The sequence below is a fragment of the Thermobia domestica genome, chromosome 5, assembly GCF_964235325.1.
Source record: "Thermobia domestica chromosome 5, izTheDome1.hap1.1, whole genome shotgun sequence".
Lineage (NCBI taxonomy): Eukaryota > Metazoa > Arthropoda > Insecta > Zygentoma > Lepismatidae > Thermobia > Thermobia domestica.
This window is the reverse complement of record NC_137458.1, coordinates 21,308,366-21,333,903: the sequence shown is the minus strand read 5'-3', so window position 1 is coordinate 21,333,903 and position 25,538 is coordinate 21,308,366. Positions and strand designations below refer to the sequence as shown.

General features: G+C 35.8%; 1 protein-coding gene across 2 annotated transcripts in view; it reads right to left on the bottom strand.

The window, feature by feature from the left end:
* Positions 1 to 2,399: 2,399 nt before the first annotated feature.
* The window catches only part of LOC145685784 (uncharacterized), a 61,331-nt gene continuing 38,192 nt past the window's right edge, over positions 2,400 to 25,538 (bottom strand). For both annotated transcript variants that reach the window (XM_081758312.1, XM_081758313.1), the window contains exons 6-9: positions 21,291 to 21,367; positions 16,883 to 17,074; positions 12,040 to 12,310; positions 2,400 to 6,128 (exon numbers count right to left, since the gene is read on the bottom strand). In XM_081758312.1, the coding sequence (XP_081614438.1) occupies positions 4,576 to 6,128; positions 12,040 to 12,310; positions 16,883 to 17,074; positions 21,291 to 21,367 (2,093 nt within the window). In that variant the 3' untranslated portion in view covers positions 2,400 to 4,575. The remainder of the gene's footprint in view (positions 6,129 to 12,039; positions 12,311 to 16,882; positions 17,075 to 21,290; positions 21,368 to 25,538) is intronic.

Sequence of the window (25,538 nt, the reverse complement as noted above, 5' to 3'; positions counted from 1 at the left end):
TAACGGCATTCGATTTAGGATCATCAAATGTATAATCTACCCACGTTTGGTAAACATCGCCCAACTTTCAACTTTTTTCGAAAATCGCAATTTTTGACTGCTTTGTTCATACAAAAGAACAAGTTTTTAATGTGTTACACTGTCCACCACTTTCTGTTCTCATCTGAGCCCTGCTATGTTATATTAAAATAGTGGTTGAATGAATACACTCCCTTATTATAGGGGTGGAAAATAAGCCAGTCTTTTATTAATTCTGCTATGTTTAAATAGGGGTTGGAAAATATGCCATACTCTTTTATTAGCTCTGCTATGTGCTATGTTAAATAGGTGGATGGACAATGTGATATCTGCTCTGCTATGTGGTTGTAAAGTGCTCATGAAAGGGAACGAGTACACCCATTATTCTTTGCTATGTTTAAAAGAGTGCTCATAGGCGGGTGGAGAATGTGTTATCGGCTCTGCTATGTGTTCGTAAAGTGCTCATAAAAGGGAAGAAGCACACCCCTGCTATGTTATATAGTCTTGTGTGTTATCGATCTGCTATGTGTTCGTAAAGTGCTCATAAAAGGGAACGAATCTTATGTGGCATGTGCGCTGGCGGGGTCTGGCGACGACCAATCAGCGCAGACCGTGCGCGTGGCCCGCCAATCAGCGTCAAGGGGGGCGGGGTCCGGTGCCAGCCAATCGGCGTAAACGGGGCGGGAGGGTCCTGCGCCAGCCAATCGGCGGGGGTCCCACGCCAGCCAGTCAGCGCAGTAGATACTCCTAAAATGGAGGTCATAAAAGAGCGGGCCGGCGCCGACCAATCAGCGTCAAGGGGCGTGGCCGGTGCCGGCCAATCAGCGTCAAAGGGCGTGGCAGGGGCGTGGCCGACGCCAGCCAATCACCGTCAAGGGGCGTGGCCAAGTGGGCGGGGTCACGTGACCTGCGCCAGCCAATCAGCGTCAAGGGTTTGCGCATGCGCAGTAGGAAAAAACACCCGCAAGTGTCCCTTCTCTACTTCCATTATTCTATACCATTTGTATATCTAAAAATACAAAGGGAATTTTCCAAGACATACTAACCAGAAAATCGCTCATGCTTGTTCCTGAAAATTCAAATTCTAGTATTGACACTCAATAAATTCTTCTTCTTCAGCTTTGATCCATGCAACTCAACATGATACTCAGTAAGATATAGATCTTTCACCAAGTCGGTCAGTTTGATTTGATTAATTAGGAAGGGCTTCTTTTTGGGCTATGGGGTATAGTTTAGGTCAAATGTCATAAATACTTCAAGCAATTTACCTATTTGATCTGCTGGACAGGATTTCTCAAGTTTCGAAGGAACTAGAGATTGGAAGTTCAAGTCCATGTGGCACGGGTTTCATAGCGAATGAAACTTTAGGGTACTCAACATAAGATTTAGTTCTTTTCAAATGGTCCTTAATTTTGATAGCATAAATAAGTTTATGCATTGCTTGTTGGTTCACGGCAGACCATTGGCACTGCGAAAGTTAGGTCTCGCCGGAAATTGAACCCGGGTCTCCCGCGCCGAAGGCGGTGTGCACTAACCATGTATATAAAAAGGAGCAAAAATACTTATTTGTAAAAAGACTTGCAGGCGTCCATTTTTCTTGCAGTGGTCTTATATTTTTATCAGCTACATTGTACATTGCTGGAAACAATATATACTCGCGGTTGATTTAAGTTGTTTTGATAGAAAGTTATTTGCATTCCGAGAATGCTAAGAAGTTTCTTAATGATGGTATCTAGCGATGATAAATAAGGAATTTGAATTGGAAGAAAGATTGATATGATAAATAAACTGCATATTTATTAAAAGTTATTACAAGTTACTTTAAGGAAAATATATTATAAATCATACTTTCTGGTATGGAAGAATAATTTACATTTAAAATTACAAATAAAACTACAAATATGAACTAGGTTAGTGATGATGTAATTTCATGCCCGTTACCATGCTAATTACAGTGATTTTTTCTTATAGAGTTGCCCTGTTTCCTGTATGTCGCACTACAATTAACCCTGGTCACGCATCCTTGTTTATACTACTTATTTGTTATATTCCACGTTTTTATTATAACTTTCATCTGTTAGAAATCTCAAAAACTTATCAGTATCCCTCTTGCTATAAATTTACTTTTCGTAATGTTACATATACCATTTTCTCTTTAGTATTTCTAGCGTTTGTCAAATAGAAAAAGAAAAAAACTATAGTGGATTACTATGGTAACGAGCAGGATGTGTCACCATCACAGTAGTCCTAGGAATAGCTGCGAAGAACAACGATCTTTAATCAATTCATTTCCACAAACAATACACTATCTTTATTGAAAAATAAAATCATATTAATAACTGTTATTATTATAATTATTTAATTTTAAAAATAGTTTTACATCTTTGTATACTCTACAGGCTAAATGAATGAAAGGAAAATAAATTATTATGATAAAACGAGTAATGATGTAGTGACAAGACGAATTTGAAACCTTAACTAACAAATATTGTCATTACTAACCTAGTATTAAGAACCAATCAACTGCTCTAGAGATATTTTAAATTTTATTTTGTGCAGTTGCAACATACTTAATATATTTAAAATTCTAGTAGTTTAAAAGCGTAGCCCATCTTAGGAAGTACTGTATTATCTATAAAATTAAAATAGTAGCATTTCTCTATTTATGAATTTTAATATTTGTAATATTCGTTGGTAAAATCTATTTTTATATAGACACTAAACTACTGAACAGTTATAAATTAATCAAAGAATATGTCTTAGGCCTTATACAGTGTATAAGCGTGAAATTACTCTCTAGCCCAGTGACGTAGGGAAGGGGGGCCCGGAGGGGCCGCCCCCACAAAAAAGAGGTCCGACAATGTACTTTGGTACTTTGATGTTTGTAATTTTTATATATTTATATGTTTATATATTTTTTGTTTGTAGTTTTTCTATATGTACCTATAACAGCACTTGCCCCCCCCCAAACATACATCCTGGCTACGCTACTGCTCTAGCCATCTACTGATTTCCCGAATTGAACAAGTATCTTGGTTAAAAATGAAATCTTAGTTTCAACGACATAATATCATGAACACAGTATTTGTGATTTAATTTTCTATAAGGCTCCATTAATTAAATCTACGATTAAAACTAACATATACAAATGTTAAAATGATCAGTAGATAACATTGTGAGGAATCGTTTATTATTAAATTAAGAATCTTCTTATATGTGTACATAGTATATACAATGTTGCTGTGCTAAAGCTTTCTAATTATACATTTCTTTTACTTACATGTATGAGATTGGAAACTAGTCAGTGATAACATATACTTATGTTTCAATTTGTTTGTTTGTTCGTTGAAGATTAGTTTTTCTTTTCTATACTTAAGCTTATGAGATGTGGACCTATAACTTTAGGTGGAATCAAACAATTGTGATGTGTTTAATGTTCCCACATAGCACACTACGTCCCTGGGATGTCCCATTATGATCCCAAACATCCCATTCGGTTCCCGGGATTAACGGGACAATGAGAAGACATCCCATGGACGTCCTGCATGGGACGTTCTGCAGGATTCCCATGTAGGATGTCCACGGGACGTCGCAGATGGGACAGGAGGTCCGAGGGAAAACCAATAGACATCCCTTCGTGGTCCCGTTGAATATCCCGTATCCCGGGATATTAGCGGACATCATGATCTCCCGCGGAAATCCTGTGGATGTCCCGGGAGCACATTTGGATAATCCCGGGATGTCCCGGATGTCCCGTGCTCAGTCTCGGACATTCCGTGGACGTACTTGTGCTACGTGGGTTCTTTCTCTGGGAATTCAATCTGAAACCACGTAAACAGAAAGTGTTACACACCACCTATGGAGCAGTGGGGAAGGTATGTACTCGGATTCGTGTTAAACGTAGACCCACGTCTCATATATTATAGTTTCAATATTAGAAGGAAATGTGAAATTCCTAGAAAACAAAGAGCGCTTCTTTTTCTACTAGGCGTTTGTCAAGACTAAACTTTGGGATTTTTTTTAAATGCGCGTTTGAACAATAATTTTAAAGGATTAAAGAAATACACTGTACAAAACAGAACAGTATAGAACAAATCATTAATACGTGAAAAATACTACAAATTCAATCACTTCACTCACAATTCTATTACTAGGTTATAGTAGACATTGTTAAGAATATTTAGAAAAATCAAGTTATATCAAGAGCTGTAGATCACTGTATAAAGTCTTGTTTTATTATAGAAATTCTCTGTTATTAGTGTAATATATACCAGACTGAAAACTAAATTAACGGTTTTATTCAAATGACGGTCTTATTGAAACTCTTTCAAAATATACTGATATATGAGAGCACATTTGGTTAGATAAGTAAGTAGATTCGTAATATATTATACACTGGTTTTGAACTCGTCACAATGTTTTTTTTCATCTGTAGATTTAATGTCTATATTGTCGGTTAACATTCTGAACAAATTCCTTCATGTAAGGTTTCATTCACAACCTTTGAATATTCTTATTGGATTTCTTGCTACATTAGTCTTCTCTACCTCTAGTGAACTACTTCTCACAATAGTCGTACGTATACGGTTTTTCACCTGTGTGAGTACGAAGGTGCCGTTGAAGGTTAATACTCTGATTGAATTTCTTCTTACAATAGTCGCACGTATACGGTTTTTCACCTGTGTGAGTACGAAGGTGCCGTTGAAGGTCACTACTCTGACTGAATTTCTTCTCACAATAGTCGCATTTATACCGTTTTTCACCTGTGTGAGTACGAAGGTGCACTTGAAGGTTACTACTAAGATTGAATTTCTTCTCACAATAGTCGCATGTATACGGTTTTTCACCTGTGTGAGTACGAAGGTGCCGTCGAAGGTTACTACTAAGATTGAATTTCTTCTCACAATAGTCGCATGTATACGGTTTTTCACCTGTGTGAGTACGAAGGTGCACTTGAAGGTGGCTACTAAGATTGAATTTCTTCTCACAATAGTCGCATGTATACGGTTTTTCCCCTGTGTGAGTACGAAGGTGCCGTTGAAGGTTAATACTCTGATTGAACTTCTTCTCACAATAGTCGCATGTATACGGTTTTTCACCTGTGTGAGTACGAAGGTGCCGTTGAAGGTCAGTACTCTGATTGAATTTCTTCTCACAATAGTCGCATGTATACGGTTTTTCGCCTGTGTGAGTACGAAGGTGCACTTGGAGGTAACTACTCTGATTGAATTTCTTCTCACAATAGTCGCATGCATACGGTTTTTTACCTGTGTGAGTACGAAGATGCACTTGAAAGTTACTACCTCTATTGAATTTCTTCTCACAATAGTCGCATGTATACGGTTTTTCACCTGTGTGAGTATGAAGCTGCACTTGAAGGTTACTACTCTGATTGAATTTCTTCTCACAATAGTCGTATTTATACGATTTTTCACCTGTTTGGGTAGGAAGGTCCAGTTCAAGATGACTAGTCTGATTGAATTTCGTTTCACAATTGTCACATGTGTGCGAATTTTTACGATTAGGGGTACGAAAACTCGTTTTCTTAAAATGTTCAAAGTTGAAACTTTTTTCATTTTTCGTAAATTCGATGTAATCGAATTTATTAATTCCGGCAACACCGTGAAATTCTAAGCTATCACCCTCTAGATATCGGTAATTATTATCGGTTTGGTTACCAAATTGTATATTGGAAGATTTACGACTGTTATTTTCCTTTGTATAATTTTCATGACAAAATATATTGTATGTGTTAATAGTGCCTTCTGTTAATCCCTTATGTGTTCTAATATCTAAAGAAGTGGAAGAATTGTTTTTGTCTAATCTAGTTTCAAATTTAGAATTAGATTCAATCGCCATTATATTTTTTATTTCATTTTTGTGTAAATCATTTATATTTCTTGCTTTATAAAATCGTTTATCAGAAGAGAAATCACAACTATATTCAATTGTTTCTCTATTAACGAGCGAAGTATTATTTTCTAATTTCTGAGATGGTGGGAGAATTTGTTTAACTGTGTTAGAAGTTCCATGTCGATATCGTAAATGCCTTTGTAAATATTCACATGCAGTAAATGTTAAATAACAGTAGCTGCACTTGAAGATGCAACCTGAAAGTACAGATTAATAGTTTTAGTTATCACTCAAATCTATGCTTAAACTTGAAAACTCTCCTCACTTATGAACATTTCACAAAATTAATCAGAAACATTTAAAGAGGAAAGCTTGATTTTTATCTTTCTTCTTTTAATTATTAATGCTAGGTAATATTATCAAGTACAATAAGATTTAAAACACTTATTTTTTATTCTAAATTAAATATTAAATTTAATGACATAGAATGGATCAATAACTAAGTAATATTGCTGTCTAAAATTATGCAGAATACACATTCAATGTGATCTAAAATCAATTAAAAATCAAAATTTTGTTTTTAATTTATATATAATTTATTTATATCAGATGATCAATGACTTTTAACTATCTTCCTATACTATAACAGACTGATGTCTAAAAACATAGTTCATACATGTAACGCTTATCAGCAGTGAAATTCCTTTTTAAAAAAGTATTTCTCGAAAAGATTAATTTGTTATGTCAGCGTGTCTGTAAGGTCAAAGCTAATCACCTGTTAGGATTAGGATTCCGAACTAAAGCACTTATCATATAGATGGAGTGGAATTGGCTTCTATATTGGAAGAAAAACTCCAAAAGAGTAAATGTTTTAAACAGAAAATAGTGTCAAATTAATAGATTACGGAGATAAAGAGTAACGCTGCACATGCCATTTAAGTTCAAGTTCAGACACCATTAGCATCCTGAAGGAGTGTGTATAATTGTGACGTGTAAAAATAATTGAAAATGACTTATATTGGTATATATTGGGATCCATAGCTTTCTGGGCCCTAAGTTCGTTGGTAGCAGTTCCGATTACGTTTAAGTTCAGCCTCAAGTAGACATAAAACTCCTTAGCACACCTAAGGAGAGTGGAAGGGAGTAATATATAAAATGATCGAAAACGACCGATTTTAGTTTAGAGTCCATAGTTTTCGGTGTTGCTGAGATGAATAGGAACAATTCCGACGCAATTTAAGTCCAAGTTCAGCCCCATTAGTACACCTGGTGCGAAGGGAAGAGAAATGGTGACATGAAAAAAATAATCAAGAATGATCGATATTAGTATCTAATCCATAGTTTTCGAGATCCCTAAGTGGATTGTCGACACTGTGTATACTATCTAATTGTAGGCACAACTCCCATTAGTGCCCTTGGAGTGGTGAGAAGGGGTTGTCATATAAATATAAAAAAGACCGATATTAGTGTGCAATCCATAGATCTCGATGTCACTGAAATGAATAGTGAGGCTCCAAATGGCGTTTAAGTCCAACACCATCGGCAGAGTATGAGGGGGTGGAGGAGATAAATAAATGGCTAAAAAATTATTGAAATTTTTGTCGAATTCATCGTAGTTAGCACTTACTTTAAGCTGATTTTTAATCGTATCAATTTCATTAAAGGCATATTTTATGGAGACAGGATATTTCAATATTTATGTCAAAAATGGAATATCTTATGTATTTTTCATTAAATTTTCATTGAAATAACTATTCTACGAAAATAGGGATTCAGATATTTTAAATATTTCCAGTGCGAAGAACAGGTATTTCAGCTAGTAAGTAATAAATAAATAAACATACAAATTAAAGGTAAAAGGCAATATTCAATATTCATTCTTCTAGTGAAGCTATCCACCGTCATCAGCGAATTCCCCTTGTGGTTAAGCTGCTTTCTCAAAAAAAAAAAAAAAGATTCAAATTAAGGCGTGGATCATCCACGCGAATAATAAGAAATCATAACGGGCATTTCAGCTAATATCTTTATTATTATATGCGAACGCGTTAGTAAAATCAGTTGAATATATAAACTATACAGTGGTGTATTTAGGTGGGGGGCTTCCGGGCTTAAGCCCCCCAAACAAAATCGTAAATAAGCCACTGAAACTATATAACCATCTTTCTGAGTGAATAGTAGAGAGCCTTATGTGAACAATTGAAATAGAACTCCGAAAAACGACACGCATAAAATATAACATTCCAATTGGAAAAATAACAATTGATAAGGTAGAAGCAAGCAAGGCAAAATTGAATTGCCAATCTTTTTATTACAAAAGCAAATTCCCAATCAGCTCAAGTGATAGATTTGTTTTAAATACATATGCCTTTGGCTCCTTTCACATTTTAGATCTTTGGTGCAGTCAATATTAACTCCATATTACGCTCTACTAGAGTTTATATGTGAATTGTACGAGGAGCATGTCGAAATATTTTAGATACTAAAATTCAAATAACGCGCCTACTGAAAGGTATCATGGTTAAAATCGTATGCTGTCTACTGGTGAAAGATATATACAAGGCTGCAAGTTTCTTGTTTGGAAATTAGAGGGCTGGAAGTGTAGATTAGTTTAAACCTATCAGTTGGCAACAATAGAGCTCGAGTGATGTGATTAGCGTACAATAGACTTTTACCATTTTAAGCACGGTTTAACGCAAGAATAGTGCCATACCCCTTTAGAAAAGTGTCTAGGGGACTCTCTCCCTTCACATCAGCCTCGCCTTGGTGGTCCTAGGACCATAATTACGGATGAAAATGCTACAGCATTAGGAAATCTTTGAAAGAGTATCGCGATATCACATACGAAGAAATTCAGTTAACTATGATGATTGGATTAACTGCAACTCAGTCCATAATAAAATATGATCTTGGTCTTTACAAGCGTAGCAGTTGCTGGGATCCATACGCGCTTACTCCTGAGCAAAAAGGTAAACACGTGGAGTGGTGTCGCTGTATGCTTAGCTTTTCTCAGTAACAAAATAAAGACATTCATACAGGTGACGAAACGTGCATTTACAACTATAGTCCTGAAACTAAACGCCAGTCGACAGTATGGTGTTTTCAAAATGAAACCACCTTCTAAAGCTAAACAAGCATAGAGCGTGAGTAAAGTTATGCTGGCATCTTTTTTTCTCTAAGACCGGACTTGTAGCAACTATACACTTAGATGATCGACATACAGTGGCATCAAAGTGGTACTTCAAATATTTCCTTTCGGATGTCTTTGAAACTTGGAGATTTGTCCACCTAAAGTCTCCACCTGCCTTACTTTTATCTTCATCCTAACAATGCCAGCCACACACAGCATTGAAAGCTGCGAAGTTTCTACAGGAAAGTAGAGTTCGTATTCGACTGCACCCGGCTTTTTCTTCAGACCTAGCTCCGTGCCACTTTGCCTTCTTCGCAAAAGTAAAGAAAAAGCTTTGAGGACACCGGATTGAAACAAGTGAAAAGGCTATCCGTAAAAGAAGAGCGTATAATAATGAAATTTCTGATATTAAATTAAAAACAAATTTTTAAAAATATTTGACTTAAGGTTTTTAGGGTGTATTAATGATTGGGGTAAAATTTTAGGAAACTAAAAGGTATTAGTAAGTTGATTTTTCAAGAAGTATCTAAGAACTTTCGGCTGTCCCTCGTATATATTGACACTTTAACGAATCTGTAAGTTCTTGATGATAACTCTTACACATTGTGGTACACTTAGCTTCGAACCACTACGTTAAAATTAAGGCCTCTACAAGGTTAGAACGCGTGACCACGCTCAATGTAAAAGAGCGCAAGAACTATTTAGCTTGGATAACCTACAGCCTCTCCCCTTTCTCAACGTTACTTCTTCATTTATGTCAGCGTTAGAGTCACAAGAATTGAAAATTCCAATAAATGGGGTCACTGAAACATGATCTAATATTGTTTCTCACTAACTAATATTGTGTCTTACTAATATTGTTTCATTTAGATGAGAACGCGTGATCGTTATCTTTAATGATTAAACTGAACTCTGATCAGCTTTAAATGGAAGATCACCTTCTGCAGGGAAACTGAAGCTTACAGTGTTTCAGACTTACAAGGGACAATCCTGGAACATTATCTGGAAAAGGGGTCAACAATAAACAGTAAAAGGTACAGCACAGTGATATGCTGGTAAGCAAGTTCATAATAAATGCAGACATCGATTGTCGGAAGGTGTTTCTCTATTGCAACTCAATGTGTGTTCACATACCGCCTCTCACACCGCTCAAACTGTTCAGACGCTGCATTTCGAGCTGTTGGATTATACTGCATACAATCCCGATCTCGCCCCGTCAGATTGATTACAGATACGTATTGACTTACCCTCGTACAAATTATTGAACGCCTTAAAAATAAATGTTACTCGTTAGTGAAAACGAAGAATGAAGAGATTTTTTTTTTTTTTAAAAAAAAAGTAGTTCTAAATTTTTGTAATTATAAAAGCCAGGAAGAGATTTACAACTGGCAACTAAATTAAGTTTTGTGCCATTACAGTCCATATGATTGATCAGATGGATTTTACTTATTTGATGTGTTGTTAGCATTAGCTTCCATTTTTTTCTGGAAATAATTTTCATTATAAATAAGATTCTTCTTTACAAATAAAATACTAATCTCTAGTCATCCCTTTCAATTTCATGCCAGAGACGTTCATAAGAAAATAAAATATAAATTCAAAATCTCCACCATTATTTGGTTACGAGCAGTACTATTTTGTCACAGAAGCTATTTCACTTGTCGTTCCGCGTTTCTCAAGCGCGAATGTGTTTTTCCTTCGTACATTGCTTTATAAAAAAAAAAACACGTTAAAAAGATCACAATTGAAGAATTTCTGATAAACTTAATTGAAAAGCCTACCGCGCTGCTATTATTTAACGATTTGGTCACAAGACGAGAACATCATAAAAGAGATATGCTTTGATTCTAATCGCAATATATTTGTATGTAAAAATAGATCATGATACCATCATTTAGAGGAGAAGCTTTAAAAAGCCATAGAAAATAATGCTTTTGTCGCAGCTCCAGTACGCGAGCGGAACGTACTTTATAATTTCAACTTCAGGATTAATAGTATGCGAGCGGTCACACGTGAATAAACAACAAACATATGAAGTCTCTCTTAAACTTTAGCTGCAGATAGATCCGGGGATGCAAGTACACTTTGAATAATAGAGACGAATTATTTTGCTCAGTTTATTGTTAGAAAGAAAAAGTAAAGTTACAGTTGAAGTCAATCGGTTAATTTGGAGTTACAAATGCCGAAAAAGAGACTGACCGACGGACTCCCGAGGTATATAGTTCGACGAGTGTCTACGAAGTTACATAAGTTTTTGGAGACACATCACATTTATAGTACATGCTAAAAACGTGACAAGTTTCTGCAACTTACGTCAGATCTTATGACTGTTTTGTACTTTGGTCATCAATGTTAACTCTCATATACACCCTTTTGTGCACCCAACACTATAGCTGCGTGCGCACATAGACTCTAAGTATTTTTCCTTTTCGTACACATTTTTTTTTGTTATATTTTAAAAAATTGACACATTGATATTCAGTGCTTAAGTCCTCATCACGTGTAAGGCCTGGTGACGATTTCTTAACAAACATCTCCAAAAATCTTTCATATCCTGTTCTGAATTACCCCTTTGACTTTGCCTCACCCTTGAAGTCTCTCCTACGATATCCAATGTTAATAGGAATTTTCCATTAAGAATATTCTATCATTGGGATTTAAGAATGCAAAAAACACATATATTAAACAGACGAAATAACGAAACATACATATATATAATATGAACAATTGGTAACTTCTCAATTAAGAAGGGGAGATCGGCCGTCCTTTTAACATCCCATAGCAGAATTAAATATGATTAACCATCAACAACAGTCACATAATATTCAGTTAAAGAAAAAAAAAAAGAAAGAAAAATACAATAATAAGATGTACGGCTGTGACATCTCCCATTTTTTATCTGACTCTAGATACTACTTTATTGTCGTATCAACACTTGCCTATTGGCAGAAGAGCCCAAGATTTTGTTTATGGCTGTACTATACCCAGCCACTGTTGAAAAATCGCTATGGTACTTTCAAAAATATAGTTAATCGTCATACCTGAGTTTAAAGGTTTCTGTAGGCGCAATGGTTTATGAAAATTATCAGGATTAATGCCCAACTCCTTTCCAAATTCATCCCCGTACCACACCAAAAGCTCAACATGCGCAGGAACAAAACGAAACGTTCTGTAGTAGATATTCCCTTTATATTGGAAGGCGATCACATTCTGTTCTTCTTCGTGACGAGCACAGTTCACATAGCGCATCCAGTTGCTGCTTCTGGTGTCCCATGCGTCTATGTAACAGTACGTTCGGTGATTCTTTTTGATCTGGAAGTAAATGGTTGCATTAATAATAAGTTAGTTTCGTTTCACAATATAAAACTACAGTAGACTTCCAAACTATGAATTTAATACTGAAACTTAAAAGTAGTACATCTGTACCTGCAGGTTGCAATAGAGAAATAAGATCAAAGATAGAACCTGTTCTTCGAACGCTAAATCCATTTGAAAAAGACATTATCCAATATCTCTTACCATTTTAGCTCTATGGAGAATGCCATTAAAACCGGATGTGGTAATTGATGTCAAACACCTGTAACTCCAATAGAGGAATCAAACCAGTAGTGAAACATATTTCTAGTACTGAATCCATATATAAAACATGCTTGTCACTAATTCCACTTTATCCATTATACTGTACGAAAAACCACTTCTCGATATATCTTTTACCGTTTCTGCTGTGATACCTGCCAACAGATAGACGGACAGAAGGACATAGCCGTTCTATAAAACTTCCGACACTTATGTATAGCATAGTTTGGAAGTTTAATAATAGTAGTATGTGTTGAACAGTCTGCGCCATACCTGCAACCTTACAACTGACATTCTGAAGACGTTAAGTCTCTGGAGTTAAGGAAGTGAAAATAAGAATACTAAGCAATAGTTGAGACTTAGTTGGACAATTCAAACACTAACATGAATTAAAAACATATATGAAGAGTAAAATTAACTATGATTTATTGCAATAGAATGAGAGTTTGTACAGTCAGTGACAAAAGTGGCTGAACCCCATTTTTACAGTCAGCGACAAACGTAGTTTAACCCTAACTGCCAGAACTGCATTAACTTGGATGCAGTCTTTTTTTATGCTATCACAAACGTCCAAATAGATGCAACACAACTTATATGTAACATTTCAAGCAGTTGGTAAGCCTGTAGAACACTAAAATAGGCTTTTGCTGTGCAATTAAAGAACAAAACTAAAATCTCCACTTCAAAATTCTTCCCTATTGTTTGGAAAGTTTCGTTCAATGAGTTCTATACATCAAATACATTATAACTCGTTGTGTGTATAACGTATTATTACACTAGATACTGCGTATGAAAAGATAGAAAAAAAACTGACATGAGTTCGAAAATAACTGAAATAAAATGAAAACATCAAACCTAGCTCAAATGAAGGAAATAAGTTTGTAAATCTTTGTCTCCATGCATGATCCTTCTTCAACTCCGAATTCCAACATCTCTTTCCTTCTACACAGGAGATCTTTCTTACCACACTGAGTATGGATTGAAATTGAAACTAAAACATGTTAAAAGTTTAGAACCGCCGGGATTCGAACTCGGCTCTTCTGCTTAGAAATCCAAAGTGTTAACCACTCATGCTAATAAGTTCTTTGAGTTTCCTCCAAACTGTTAACTAATTAAAATCCCTTCTTGTATGTCTAGAAGAGCCAATAAGGTTCTATGAAGATATGATTATTATTTGACTAATTAATTATTTCCATCAAATGTTATTATTTAGGTAATTTTTATTGCATTCTATTATCACTTTCTTATTATTAACATCATAAAAATCCAAATCATTTCATAGATTCAACCTGTTTTACATCAATTGTTGTGGCGTAGAAGGAACGTACTTAGGCGAGAAATATTTATATATTGCAAGAGATGTAATTTCCAATTATTACTAACTAGCAGCGTTCACCCCGCTTCGCTGCGGTCACCCCGGAACGCAATAAACTTTGTTACTTAGATAATTTTTACTTTTTCGCTTTCAAGTGATATGATAAAAACCATAGAAGATTGCAGTAAATGTTAACATTATATCGCCTGTCATTTATGTTAACCCGCCCCGCTTCGCTGCGGTCACCCCGGAACGCAATAAACTTTGTTACTTAGATAATTTTTACTTTTTCGCTTTCAAATTGCAGTAAATGTTAACATTATAGCGCCTGTCATTTATGTTAACCCGCCGAGTGACACGGTCATGCGGGTTGCATATAAATACGTTTATTTTTACCTATGATGAACTAACAAAGGATTTGTACGTTATGGACACTTGAATGGTCAATTATCTCAAGACACTGGTAATTAAAAATTAAAGTGATATGATAAAAACCATCTAGGGTCCAAATCCTAATAACCCCCCAAAAATAAAAGAAATTGGTTCAGCCGTATTAGCGTGATGAGGGAACAAAGGATTTGTACGTTCTCTTTTATAATATAGATCGCAAATTCATCGTATCTGAGTGGAGAGCAGAAAGCCTAGTATGAAATAAAAAGAAAACATTTGCAGTTGAGTTGATTTTGAGTTGAATGTCCCTTTCAGCAGAGAGGCTATATGAGACGGGATTTACTGATTAACGTGGAATCCGAACCATATTAGCTCCCGCTGGGAATCGAACCCGGGTCCCCCACGCCAAAGGCGCGTACGTTAACCGTTTAGCCAGGAAGGAGCTCAAAACACTTTACACTGAACAAAACCTGTAGTAGCGTAAGAAATAACCGAACAGTTCATAAAGTTTGTTAATTTTATGTTCGTATGTTTAATTCTTCGAGTAAGTGTTACGATTTTTTCTCCTTACTTTTCCTCATCTTTTAAGAATGATGGAGAACTTGCTCCAGAAAAGTACATCTGGGACAGTATCTAACTAAAATCCTAGGCACTGAAACTTTGAATGTTCACTGTAACATAGCTCGAGGAATGCTCGTATCAAGAGATAAATACACACACAAACTAACATCATCGCTAAGGTTAAACCTCTCACAGAATTTTTTTTAAACCTATTGTACACAAGACACATTTTCCATTATTCTTTCCGATTCACAACAGACATATACACTATGTAACATTAAGATTAGAGCGATGAAACACTGAGTTTGATTCCTTTGGAGACGCAACAACAAGGGTAATATTGATGATGATTAAGAGCAATGAGCCAAAAATATAAAATAACCAGAACATGAAGGCTTTTGAAATTTATAAACTGCAATCGCTTCCACCCAATCAACGAACGTTTAATAACCTAAACTAATCAAACAAGGACACTGATTTCGATATTAACATTGGCGATGACTTTATTCATCTATATAATGCAGACCTTTATATTCAATATGAAGTAATAGGAGAGATGCAAGTGAACTTTTATTGAAGGAGCAATATCAAACTCGTTGATAACTTTGCCCCGTGGGCCGCGTGGTTCAGTGATAGAGCGTTCACCTCTGATGCGCGGGGTCCTTGGTTCGATCCCAGCTCTCACCAAGTGTATTTTGTGGTGGACAAACACGGTATGCGTGGATTTTCTCGGGATTCTCCCGTTTCTTCCCACTTTCTTCATTCCACCATTTCATTCATTTCTCATCACCGTCTCCTTTAGCCTAGCCGGCAAAAAACGTGAGACGTAAAACTGAAAGATTTCATTTCATTTTTCTACTTTGTCCCGTATCTGTTTTCGCATGTGGAAATTAGAAAACATGGTACAGTTATTGATTGTCCAGGAATTATGTTTATAATCGTCGTTGTCCAAGCCTAAGGAGGAATATTATAAGAACGGTGATCCCAGCATTCAAATTTCCGCGGAAAGAAGATACGGTGTTATTTTCACTGCAATTACTGTTTGGGTTTTTCAGTAATTAGAAGGAAATTATGTGGAAGGAAGGACTGCAAGTAATATTTAAGCGAAGTGCAAACAATAACATAGTTTTCTACCGATGGAAACCCAAGAAGAATAACGAAACATTCAATGATAGTAAACTAGCTCATGCAGGGAAACTTGCTATTAAGAGTATGGAACTTAGAATAACAATAGTGTAACACGAGAAAAATACACCTTACAAATCAAGGCAATTATCCTTAAAAAAATCCTCACGTGCCTATTGAATTTCATACATATCAATGTATACAACAACACGTAACTGAAAGTCACTTCAAATTCAATATTATTACGCGCTATAACAGTCCATATTTTGGTATGCCAGACTTTGTTCTTGTTGTTTTCCAAACACACGTGATCATCGCAAAATTAAGAATATATACTTTACAAACGGATGGAATGAAGTCTTTCCCAGAGTCACTCGAAATTTCAATTAACATAGTGTTCTTAAAACATACGCTGCGTATACATAATTCCAGCGTATTACCGTACTCAAGAAAATAAAATTATGTTTTACTACGCAGAGGAATTTCTTGCCAACCGCCCTATATGTCATCAATACAGACAAACGAAAGCAAGTGGCAATTAACGAACGAACTAATATAATTATCTTTGTTGATTCTGATGCAGTAGGTCCCCATGACATCACTTGCAGCATTATCTTATGTATATAATATCGAAAATTCAACCTAAAACAGAACAATCTTAAATACCAAAGCAGGTGAATACATAACAACCTTATACAAAACGGTAATATTCCCGATTTGGAAGACCCAACACAAGCACGATGCATAATGATTTTGAACTTGACCTTGGCATTGAGACGAAAGCAGGTAAAACCAGTCCGACGGTTACGGGGCTGAAAATCATCCAATCTGCAAGCGTAGGATAATTCGTACTAAAAGGTGACTCAGAGCCCATATTTTGTATTTAATTCGTATCAGTTTTGTCTGAAATTACCTACCTGCCAGCAATATCCTTCTTTGTTCGGTTCGTCTTTTGTAACTCCTTCGTATGGCCCAAATCTAACTCCTTTGGGTATAGGAGATTTTGTCCAGACGCCTCGACCACCACCTCGGATGCTGGAACGGCAGATTTCTAGTTGAGGAGGGACAGTTTTATCAGATCGCAAAGGGTTTGTTCCATCATTAGGTACCTACAATAAATAATATTTTGAGATTCACATTTAAAGGACTTCGAAATATTTTAATGTTCATTGTAGTTTATAACAGAAACAAATAGTTCTTCATGCAGTTAATTTTACTACAAATCATAAGTTCTTTAAACGACAGATTTCAATAATAATTATAAGCACATTTCAAACTCAATTAACTTTACGAACTTCAAATTAACGACTTGTATAAGTATGTGCGGGTGCCATTAACATTAATATATTTCTATCTATAAGTAGGAATCTACTTTCATGAATTTCTCCAGGAAAATAATATTTAATTACACCTTACTAGTAAAAATTGTCGGGCCACTCAGTGATTGAGAGCTCTTTTTATGTGAGGGATCCCTGGTTAGATTCCAGCTCGCACCAAGTGGATTTTCCGTTTCCTCGCACTTTCTTTATTCCACCATTTTGTTTATAATTATCATTATCATTTCCCTAGGCCTTGGTGCATAACTGCGGGATGTTAAACAAAAAAGGACAATTGCCACATCCTGGCAGCAAAGATTTATCGGTTAAAGTTTGATAAATCAACAGCATTGGGTGTGGCAGTGCTTTGCCAGCTGCACAACTGGGAAGGGGTCGCTAAGGATGTTTCGTGAGAGTTACAGTTGCAGAAGGTTGAAAAAATAAAATTATAAATAATAGCATTTTAAGTCTGCACCGAACTTTCAGTACAAGTTACTCTGCTTGCTTGAGTAAGTTAATTAACTTGCTAGAAGTTCTCCCTAGCTAAGTAAAATAAAAGCTAAGATACGAGCAAATCAAGGTAATGCATCTGAAAGTTCTTCATTTCGACAATTTTAATGAAATAGTGCAATACTGGGCTTATGTGATTGAAATACCAGATTTTACGGCTGGTAGAAAATCTCCCTCTGAAACGCAACCAACAAATTTACCTGGATAACGTGTAAGTCGGCACAAACTTCGTACATGATCAGAAGACAGACTGGGTTCATAGTTATTCAGGAGGCAGAGTCTTGTTGAACATAATGGTGTGGAAATGCGCCATGGAAAACACACATTTGCGAGTGATATTTCTTTACAGGCTGAAGGCTCAGACATCCTACGTTTAGCCATGTAGAACAACACTGCATTGAGGTAGTAGTAAATACACATACCATACAAATGTGGGTTATGAAATTTTGTGCCTGTAACACAACATTAAAAACTGAGCCTTTCTGTCTTTGACTAACAGCATACTCTGATTAGCTCCTCAGTAATTCCGTGATAGCGGAGCCTCGAAATATGTTCACGCAAGAATACCAATACTTCTGTCGTTCGGTGGTTCGCAAAGATACAAAAGTTGGATTTAATGGGACCGATACAAGCAACAAAGATCGTCGTCTGGAGGTCTGCGGTTCTCTGAGTGTATGTGTACTGAGAGATGAGAATAAACGGGAAGATTTCATGCATGGGATTGTCGTTTCTAATGAAAGATAGATATGTAACGAAAATCATAACGGTCATCACGGTGGCTGGTCCGTGATCAACATTAAGAACGGTTTTCAATACAATTCTTCTACCCTAGAAAATGTTGCTATAGTCCGCGTCACCCGAATTGGTGTGTAGTATCAGCCAATAAGCAAGCAGTGTGCTGTTACTAAACCTTCAGGGAGGAATCTAATCAATTATCATTTATAATTGATTTTGTTCATATTTGTGGACAATTATGAATGATTAGATTTCTCCCTGAAGGTTTAGTAACAGCACATTGCTAGCTTATTGGCTGATGCCACACGCCAATTCGGGTGACGCGGACTATAGTATGGTGATTTAAAGTTAGGTGCTGACTGGCTCACCCGCAATGGCCGGGTGTAAATTAACATGATATGGTTCGAAAGGACCAACTTCTAAGAAAAATATTTTATTTGAAAACTTTACCTAATCGTTAATGCTAGATAGATGGTCACAAAATCTAATAGCGGTAGTCTTGATGCGTGCATTTTGAAGATGTACACTCATATCCAAAATGATTGTCGCATATCTATAACTGTTCTTCTTGTAAGAATATAATTTGATAACAACTTTGCAGGGAACTTTTAATACTGATACTATGTGTATAATCGGAAAATGTATATTTGTGGTAAATTTCATAGCAAAAGTATTATAAATGCGAAAATTAGAATGAGTAAAACAAAATATTGCTAAATGGACAAGAAAGTTTTATTTTCGTTTTATTGTTCTTATTTACTGCTTTTTTGACATAAAATTTGCCACATACATGTATTTGCCGATTATACACATACTAACATTATAACATATACCGGGCAAATTTGTTATCTAATTAAATTTCTATAATAACATATTTATAGACATGCGACAATAATTTTAGACATGAGTGTACCTGTAGATCGATTTTGAGAACCCTTTGATTCCTAAAAGTGTCTTAGCTATTAAAAAACTACAGCAAATATATGTATTGTTGCAGAAAGAGTAAAATTAAACTTACAGTTCTACTAGAAGTAAGGTTTCAGTTTTGCTCAAGAAACCGAAAAATATGATAGATTAGCAACAATAGGCAACCTGTTAATCAATATTTAAAAAAAAAGTCAACAACCTCAGTACTAAATTTAATAGAAAGTTATTCAAGTTGTTATGAATCCTGGTTGTTAACATCCGTTCAAGGAGAAAAATAGCTCATAACCGTCTTTCGAAACACAGTTGATGTGACTGAAACAATTACCAAAAATTTTGGTGGAGGGCCAACTCTGTAGCTAAGTCGGGTGTGTCAAAGTTTTCCAGTCCGTCCATGGTTAAGAATATAATCCATCCTGTTGTTCTCCATCGAGATGAAATCACCACTACAGATCGCAAATATACTCCATTCCATGAAATGACCGTAAATTTGTAAGCAAGCATCCAGCAATGATTAACAGATATGGTATCCTCGTGCTGCATGACAATGCAATCCCATATTTCGTTCAAAGAATAGTACAGACTCCCCGTTAGTTGCAATATGAAACCCTTCCTCGCCCACAATCTTCTTCTGACGTCTCACCCACAAACTACCACCTATCCCGTCATTTTGAACACTTCTTGGAGGCGAAGACCTTTCCTGATGATCGTGCCATGCAATGTGCGGTTAAGGACTTCTTCGATCGTAGACACCAGATTTCTTTCGCCACGAATTTCTTTCTTTTCAACATGGAGGAGATATTTCATCCGCATTAACGTAATATCTCAATATTATATTTGATTGCGTTATGTCGCAATGCTAGCATAAGTTTTTTTGCTGTCCGGTTTGATAATAATTGATACGAATATCATTAAATTAAATTTGTTGTAGATACGCTAATCGAATTAAAATTTGCTTATGTGGTGCTCGTGAATACAATTCGTAATGATTTTTTCTTTACAGGTAAATGTAAGTGTCTCCATGATTAACATACTAAAAGTAGCCACTGATCTAACTTGTACTAAGGTCGCCATATTGGGAAAATGACGGACGAAGAGTTAACTCCTCAAAAACGATAACTTTAGAAAGAAAATGAACTTCTAAACTAATTTAAATGAGCAGAAAATTTCCTATCAAATACAGTTTTTAAGATTTTTCCCAAGACTCACCATTCTCCAGAAATAATAGTCCGTTTCTGAAAAATTACATTAAAAACAACTGAAAAATTGTAATTTTAATGGAGTGTTGATATAGTTTTAGGATTAATGGCCACCATTCACCTCCAAATATTTTTACCATGAAATGTGAATTTAAGGACATTTCTTGTTTCTTCTATCAGACGAGGGTTTTCTATCCCCTCGAACTAGCTCTAAAGTTATACAGTACTACTAAAGTTATACAGTAAAACTTGTTGAAAGGGGAACGTGGATATTTATAGACCTTCTGGATGACACAATACTTATTTTAAAATCCTAAGATTTCGCGACACACTCCATAAGACTGCGCGATACATCGGTTGAGAATTAGTACTGTAGAGCTGATATGTCAGCAGCTTCCGGGTCACTGGGCTAATCCGAGTTTGAGAAGGGAAATTCAGTCAGGTGATTCGAACAAAAATCGTGATCCATTTGACCTTCGACGGGTGCATCATTGATGCAAGATATGAAGGTATTCAACTTAAAACAGTGCCCAAAGATTTTTATTTTTTTATCTGTTATAATGCTTTATTCTAATAGTTCTTGGAGATCTTTTTATGTAAGTCTATACTATTTTCATAACGTCTAAGTGGTATGCTCTTACCTCGGTGTCCTTAATGACGAGAAGTGGTCCATGTATGGGACAATCGCCTTCCCATTCTCTTTCACAGTCATCACAATCTGAAAAATAATAGTAAATATCGTAACTCTTTAAATTGTTTAATCATGTTCTTTATAATTTTGTAGATCTTTTCTCTCTGATTTAAGTTTTAAGTATAACAAAGTAAATACAGTAGACTCGAGTATCAGGCCTAATGTGGCGGAAGGGCAGACCGGATAGGCTGGAGTTCCATGAACTCATTTCTTTTGAACCCAAGAACAATTTACAAATACAGTATTGTAGGTACTGTACAGTTATAATCAGGAACAGCGCAAGCGTACTGTATTAAGGTTTCTTACACACTGACGAAACAACGGACAAGGAGCAGAACGCTGAACTTGTATTTTTCACACGACACGTACGAGAATCGTAGCAGACGCCCGCTTCCAATACCTTGGCAATGTTGCCAATGCAACGCTTTGCCTTCCTCATTTAATTATGATAAAAGAAAACTAGACCGGATAGTTGCGAGCCGGATACTCGGGAGTCTACTGTATTACAAACAAACAGGGCAGAGCGTTTTCGGTTACGTAGTTTTAGCTTGCTGCACCAAGCAAGAGTGTAAATGAGTGAGTAAAGCAAGTTTATGCTGATATCTTTGTGATCTGCTCCTGAATTTCAGCGTCCGTTCATGAGAGTGGCCGTTTTATAAAGAGATTTATTTGACACAGTATACATTGTATGAGTCTGATATGTGATCAGATAGAGTTTGGAGCCCAAGACTTCGATCTCAGTCGATTGTGTTTAGTGGTAATTATGTACTGGTGGAACTAAGATCCTACGCAGGTGCCGTTATGTTAAATACAATCTTCGAACATTATGCCATGTTTAATCTTAGGTTCTCGAGGCATATCAAACCATATACGCTAAATGTTCTCTGGAGTTCTCACCGTTGCTCTTTGTGGATGTTGTAACGGACCAAAATTTTAGATTTTGTTAGTTACAGACGTTTTTAATACTTTAACAAATAACATAGTTTTCATCTCCTAAAATAGATAGTTATATGACAAAAAAAAAAAAAGAATTGGTAGAATTATTTATTTTATGTCAAAGATGTTTTATATGCAGAAAGGCTATAAATATATATATATATTCGAGTTATTTTTAACATTTAAAAAATTATACTTATTACTAAATCTCTTTCCTTTATACTTATGAATATTTCCATGCATTTGAATATTGCTATATGGTATAATCTAATGTTCTCTCTTAATGATTGTAAACCTGTGTATAATGTTATGACTATGACTATGTTCTAACTTGTTCGAAGAAAAGAAGAAAAGAGATATACTGTTGTTGATTAGAAGTAAAATATATAGAAAACCTAGTTAAGTATCGACGACTGGATATAGTTAAATTGTCGATAAATTGAAATAGTTCCATGAACAGATAAATATAAAGATTCTGTTCGTGTTCTGCTAATAGATAACGCTATGAATTGTTTGAAGTTATATTGTAAAATGAATAGCGTTACAAATATGTGTGAGTAATCTAGTTACGGGTCCCCTCAGCTTATTCTTCTTTACCTCACCTTAAAATGTGATCATCTTATTATTTTGGTATATCTATATACATGCGTAATAAAATGCAAATAAGGAAATTAAGTTTTGACGTTGAAGCTGCTGTTCTTTTGATTTATAGAATCCTGAAGTAATGTAGTGGACTAGTGATATTACAAATGGATTCCGCATATAAATAATAATTCAAGTTCGAGCCGATGTTATGCCGAACTGAATAAAATAATGATTAGTGTTGAATCCGATGTACTTAATGAATCACGCTGTTGACCCTATTTTGATGTTCCATTATGTGACTGCACACTTCCTGGTCAGTTTACTTTATGCTCACGTCGAATAATCCTGTCCTGTTTAAAGACAACGCCTATTAATACAAAATACCATTCACAGTTAGGGATTCCAATCTAAGGCGAATCTACTGAAGCGATATCCTGAACCTATTGATTGATGTCCGGGTTCTCTGTGTTGGTTCAATAGAGGATTTGCCGACAATGTTATAATGTGCTTCAGTGTAAACAAGATGAAATGCCATTGCTTATTCAATTCACTAACTAAAATTTGGTTTCCAGTTTTATTAGCAGGGACATACGCAAGGCGTGGGTCCTGAGGGTCTGGACCCCTTCCCCGAAATCCCGACTTCTCTGTAAATTTATTCTAATGTTAGGGGTGATTTTACAAACTGTATAACAATGTATCCTCATATTGCATTTGACCTCCCCCCGAAATAAATTTCTGCGAGCGTGCTTGTTTGTTAGTATTCATAGATCTACTTGCTTCTGAAAGTATCCTACAGTTATATTATGGACTTCTTTCGAAGAAACTTCTCTATCAAAACGGAAAAAGCATACTTCTGCACGATTAGGCGCTCTATGTCTGCTCCATGGCTACTGAAGTTACGAAGATGTCAGCACAAATGTGTTTTGTTCGGTTCCTTTATTCTTACTGGTGTTCAGTTAAGCCAGCCAAAAATAGGTACTCGAAAACGCTCTAGCCTACACTCTTTGTATAATGAAGCGTCTAATAAATACAGTATATGCCTAGTCCTGTGATCCAGCTCTCTTTGGAAGCAGGAAAATGTGGTGAGCAGAGGAGCACTCACGCAGGGGGTTCACCGAGTTCGGACACCTCTCAAAACTTCGTAATTCGTTATATATTTGCATACTTTCTTAATAAAAATGTACTTATTTAACAGAGATATGATTAATGTAGCCTAAAGATGTGGTCTTTCACTTCATTTTTACCCTTCCTTTTCTTATAAAGCAAACTAGTTCTATTACAAAGTATAAGTGACAGTACTTAACAATTAATTATCGTCTTTATGAATTCAGAATAACAACCATTCAATGCTACATAAATGTAGTATCTTGTAGTATGAGATCCCTCCCAACAAAAAATTCTGGGTACGCGTCTGGTGATGAGGAACACATATAATGTGAAGGTTGATCGTGCTTGATGGTTTGTACTAGAGGCGAACTGGGTCACTTGACTACCCGGCAATTGCCGGGTGGGCCAAAATGTAAAGACGGAAGTGCCTATTTCTAGGTAAAATACTTTGTTCGAAAATGTTACCTCAATCACTAGTGCTAGACGGATACTTTCAACATCTTTTAGTGCTAGGCTTCATAAAATTTTACAAGGTATAGTTTCTTGAAAATTAGAGGTGAGAATGTTATTGAAAATGTTGCCAATCCAATTTATTATCTGTATATAAATTATATGTACAAAAGTTGACCTTTTAGCGCAAACAGAGCTTAGCTTTATGCCCGGCGACTTAAAAAATCTTGTTTTGGCTATCAGGTTGTACTGTATTACAGTACAGTATCGAAAATACGAATTCGTGGGCCAATACTTTTGTGGCGAGCCAATTCTGTAGCTAAATCAAATGCGGAAAAGTTTGCCAAACCGCCCCTGGTCTGTGCACCCGCCAACTATACCAATTTCAAACGCGGTCGTGCTTCCAAGCCCATATTTGGAGAAGCCCATGAGAAGAACTGATTTTGTCTCGTCTCAAAGATGTGACGTGAAAATAATGCCTCGTCTCGAAAGTGTATCCGTTTCTATTAGAAGAGTTGTCTAATCTTATATCACATCACGAAAATTTTCTCTGGTTTTGTCTCATGCGCAACCGTGCACATCTTAATTGTGTTGCATAAGAACGTCAAACACAAAACACAAACTTACTTACGTTTAATAAATACAACTGTCAATACTATCTAATGGAAAATGAATAAATAATGAAAGTAGGATTTTTAAAGGTGGCAGAAATTAGAAAATAAATAACATAAGAAGTTTGAGAACTCTCACTAGCATCATCAGACAGTAAATAAAATAAGTAGGTTAACACAAGAAAGACCTTATCATTAACAAAAACAGATACTAGTTCGTAGAGTATTAATGAAAGGAAAAAAGTAATGAACAGCAAATGAATAAAAAACTTAATGCTAAAACCATTTGGGTTGTGAAGTACGTAAATATTAATTTAATAAATAAAAAACAACATTGACAGTACAGACTGACCAGAAAGTTCCTTTCATCCTTACATAAATAATACGTACAGTTATTTATTCAAAATATCTGTATGTGCACCTCTATTATCCCTGAGCAGCTTGACATACCTTCATGTTCTCCTACTCATCTGCTTTAGCAGTTGTGGCGTCACAAATTGAAAGGCTTA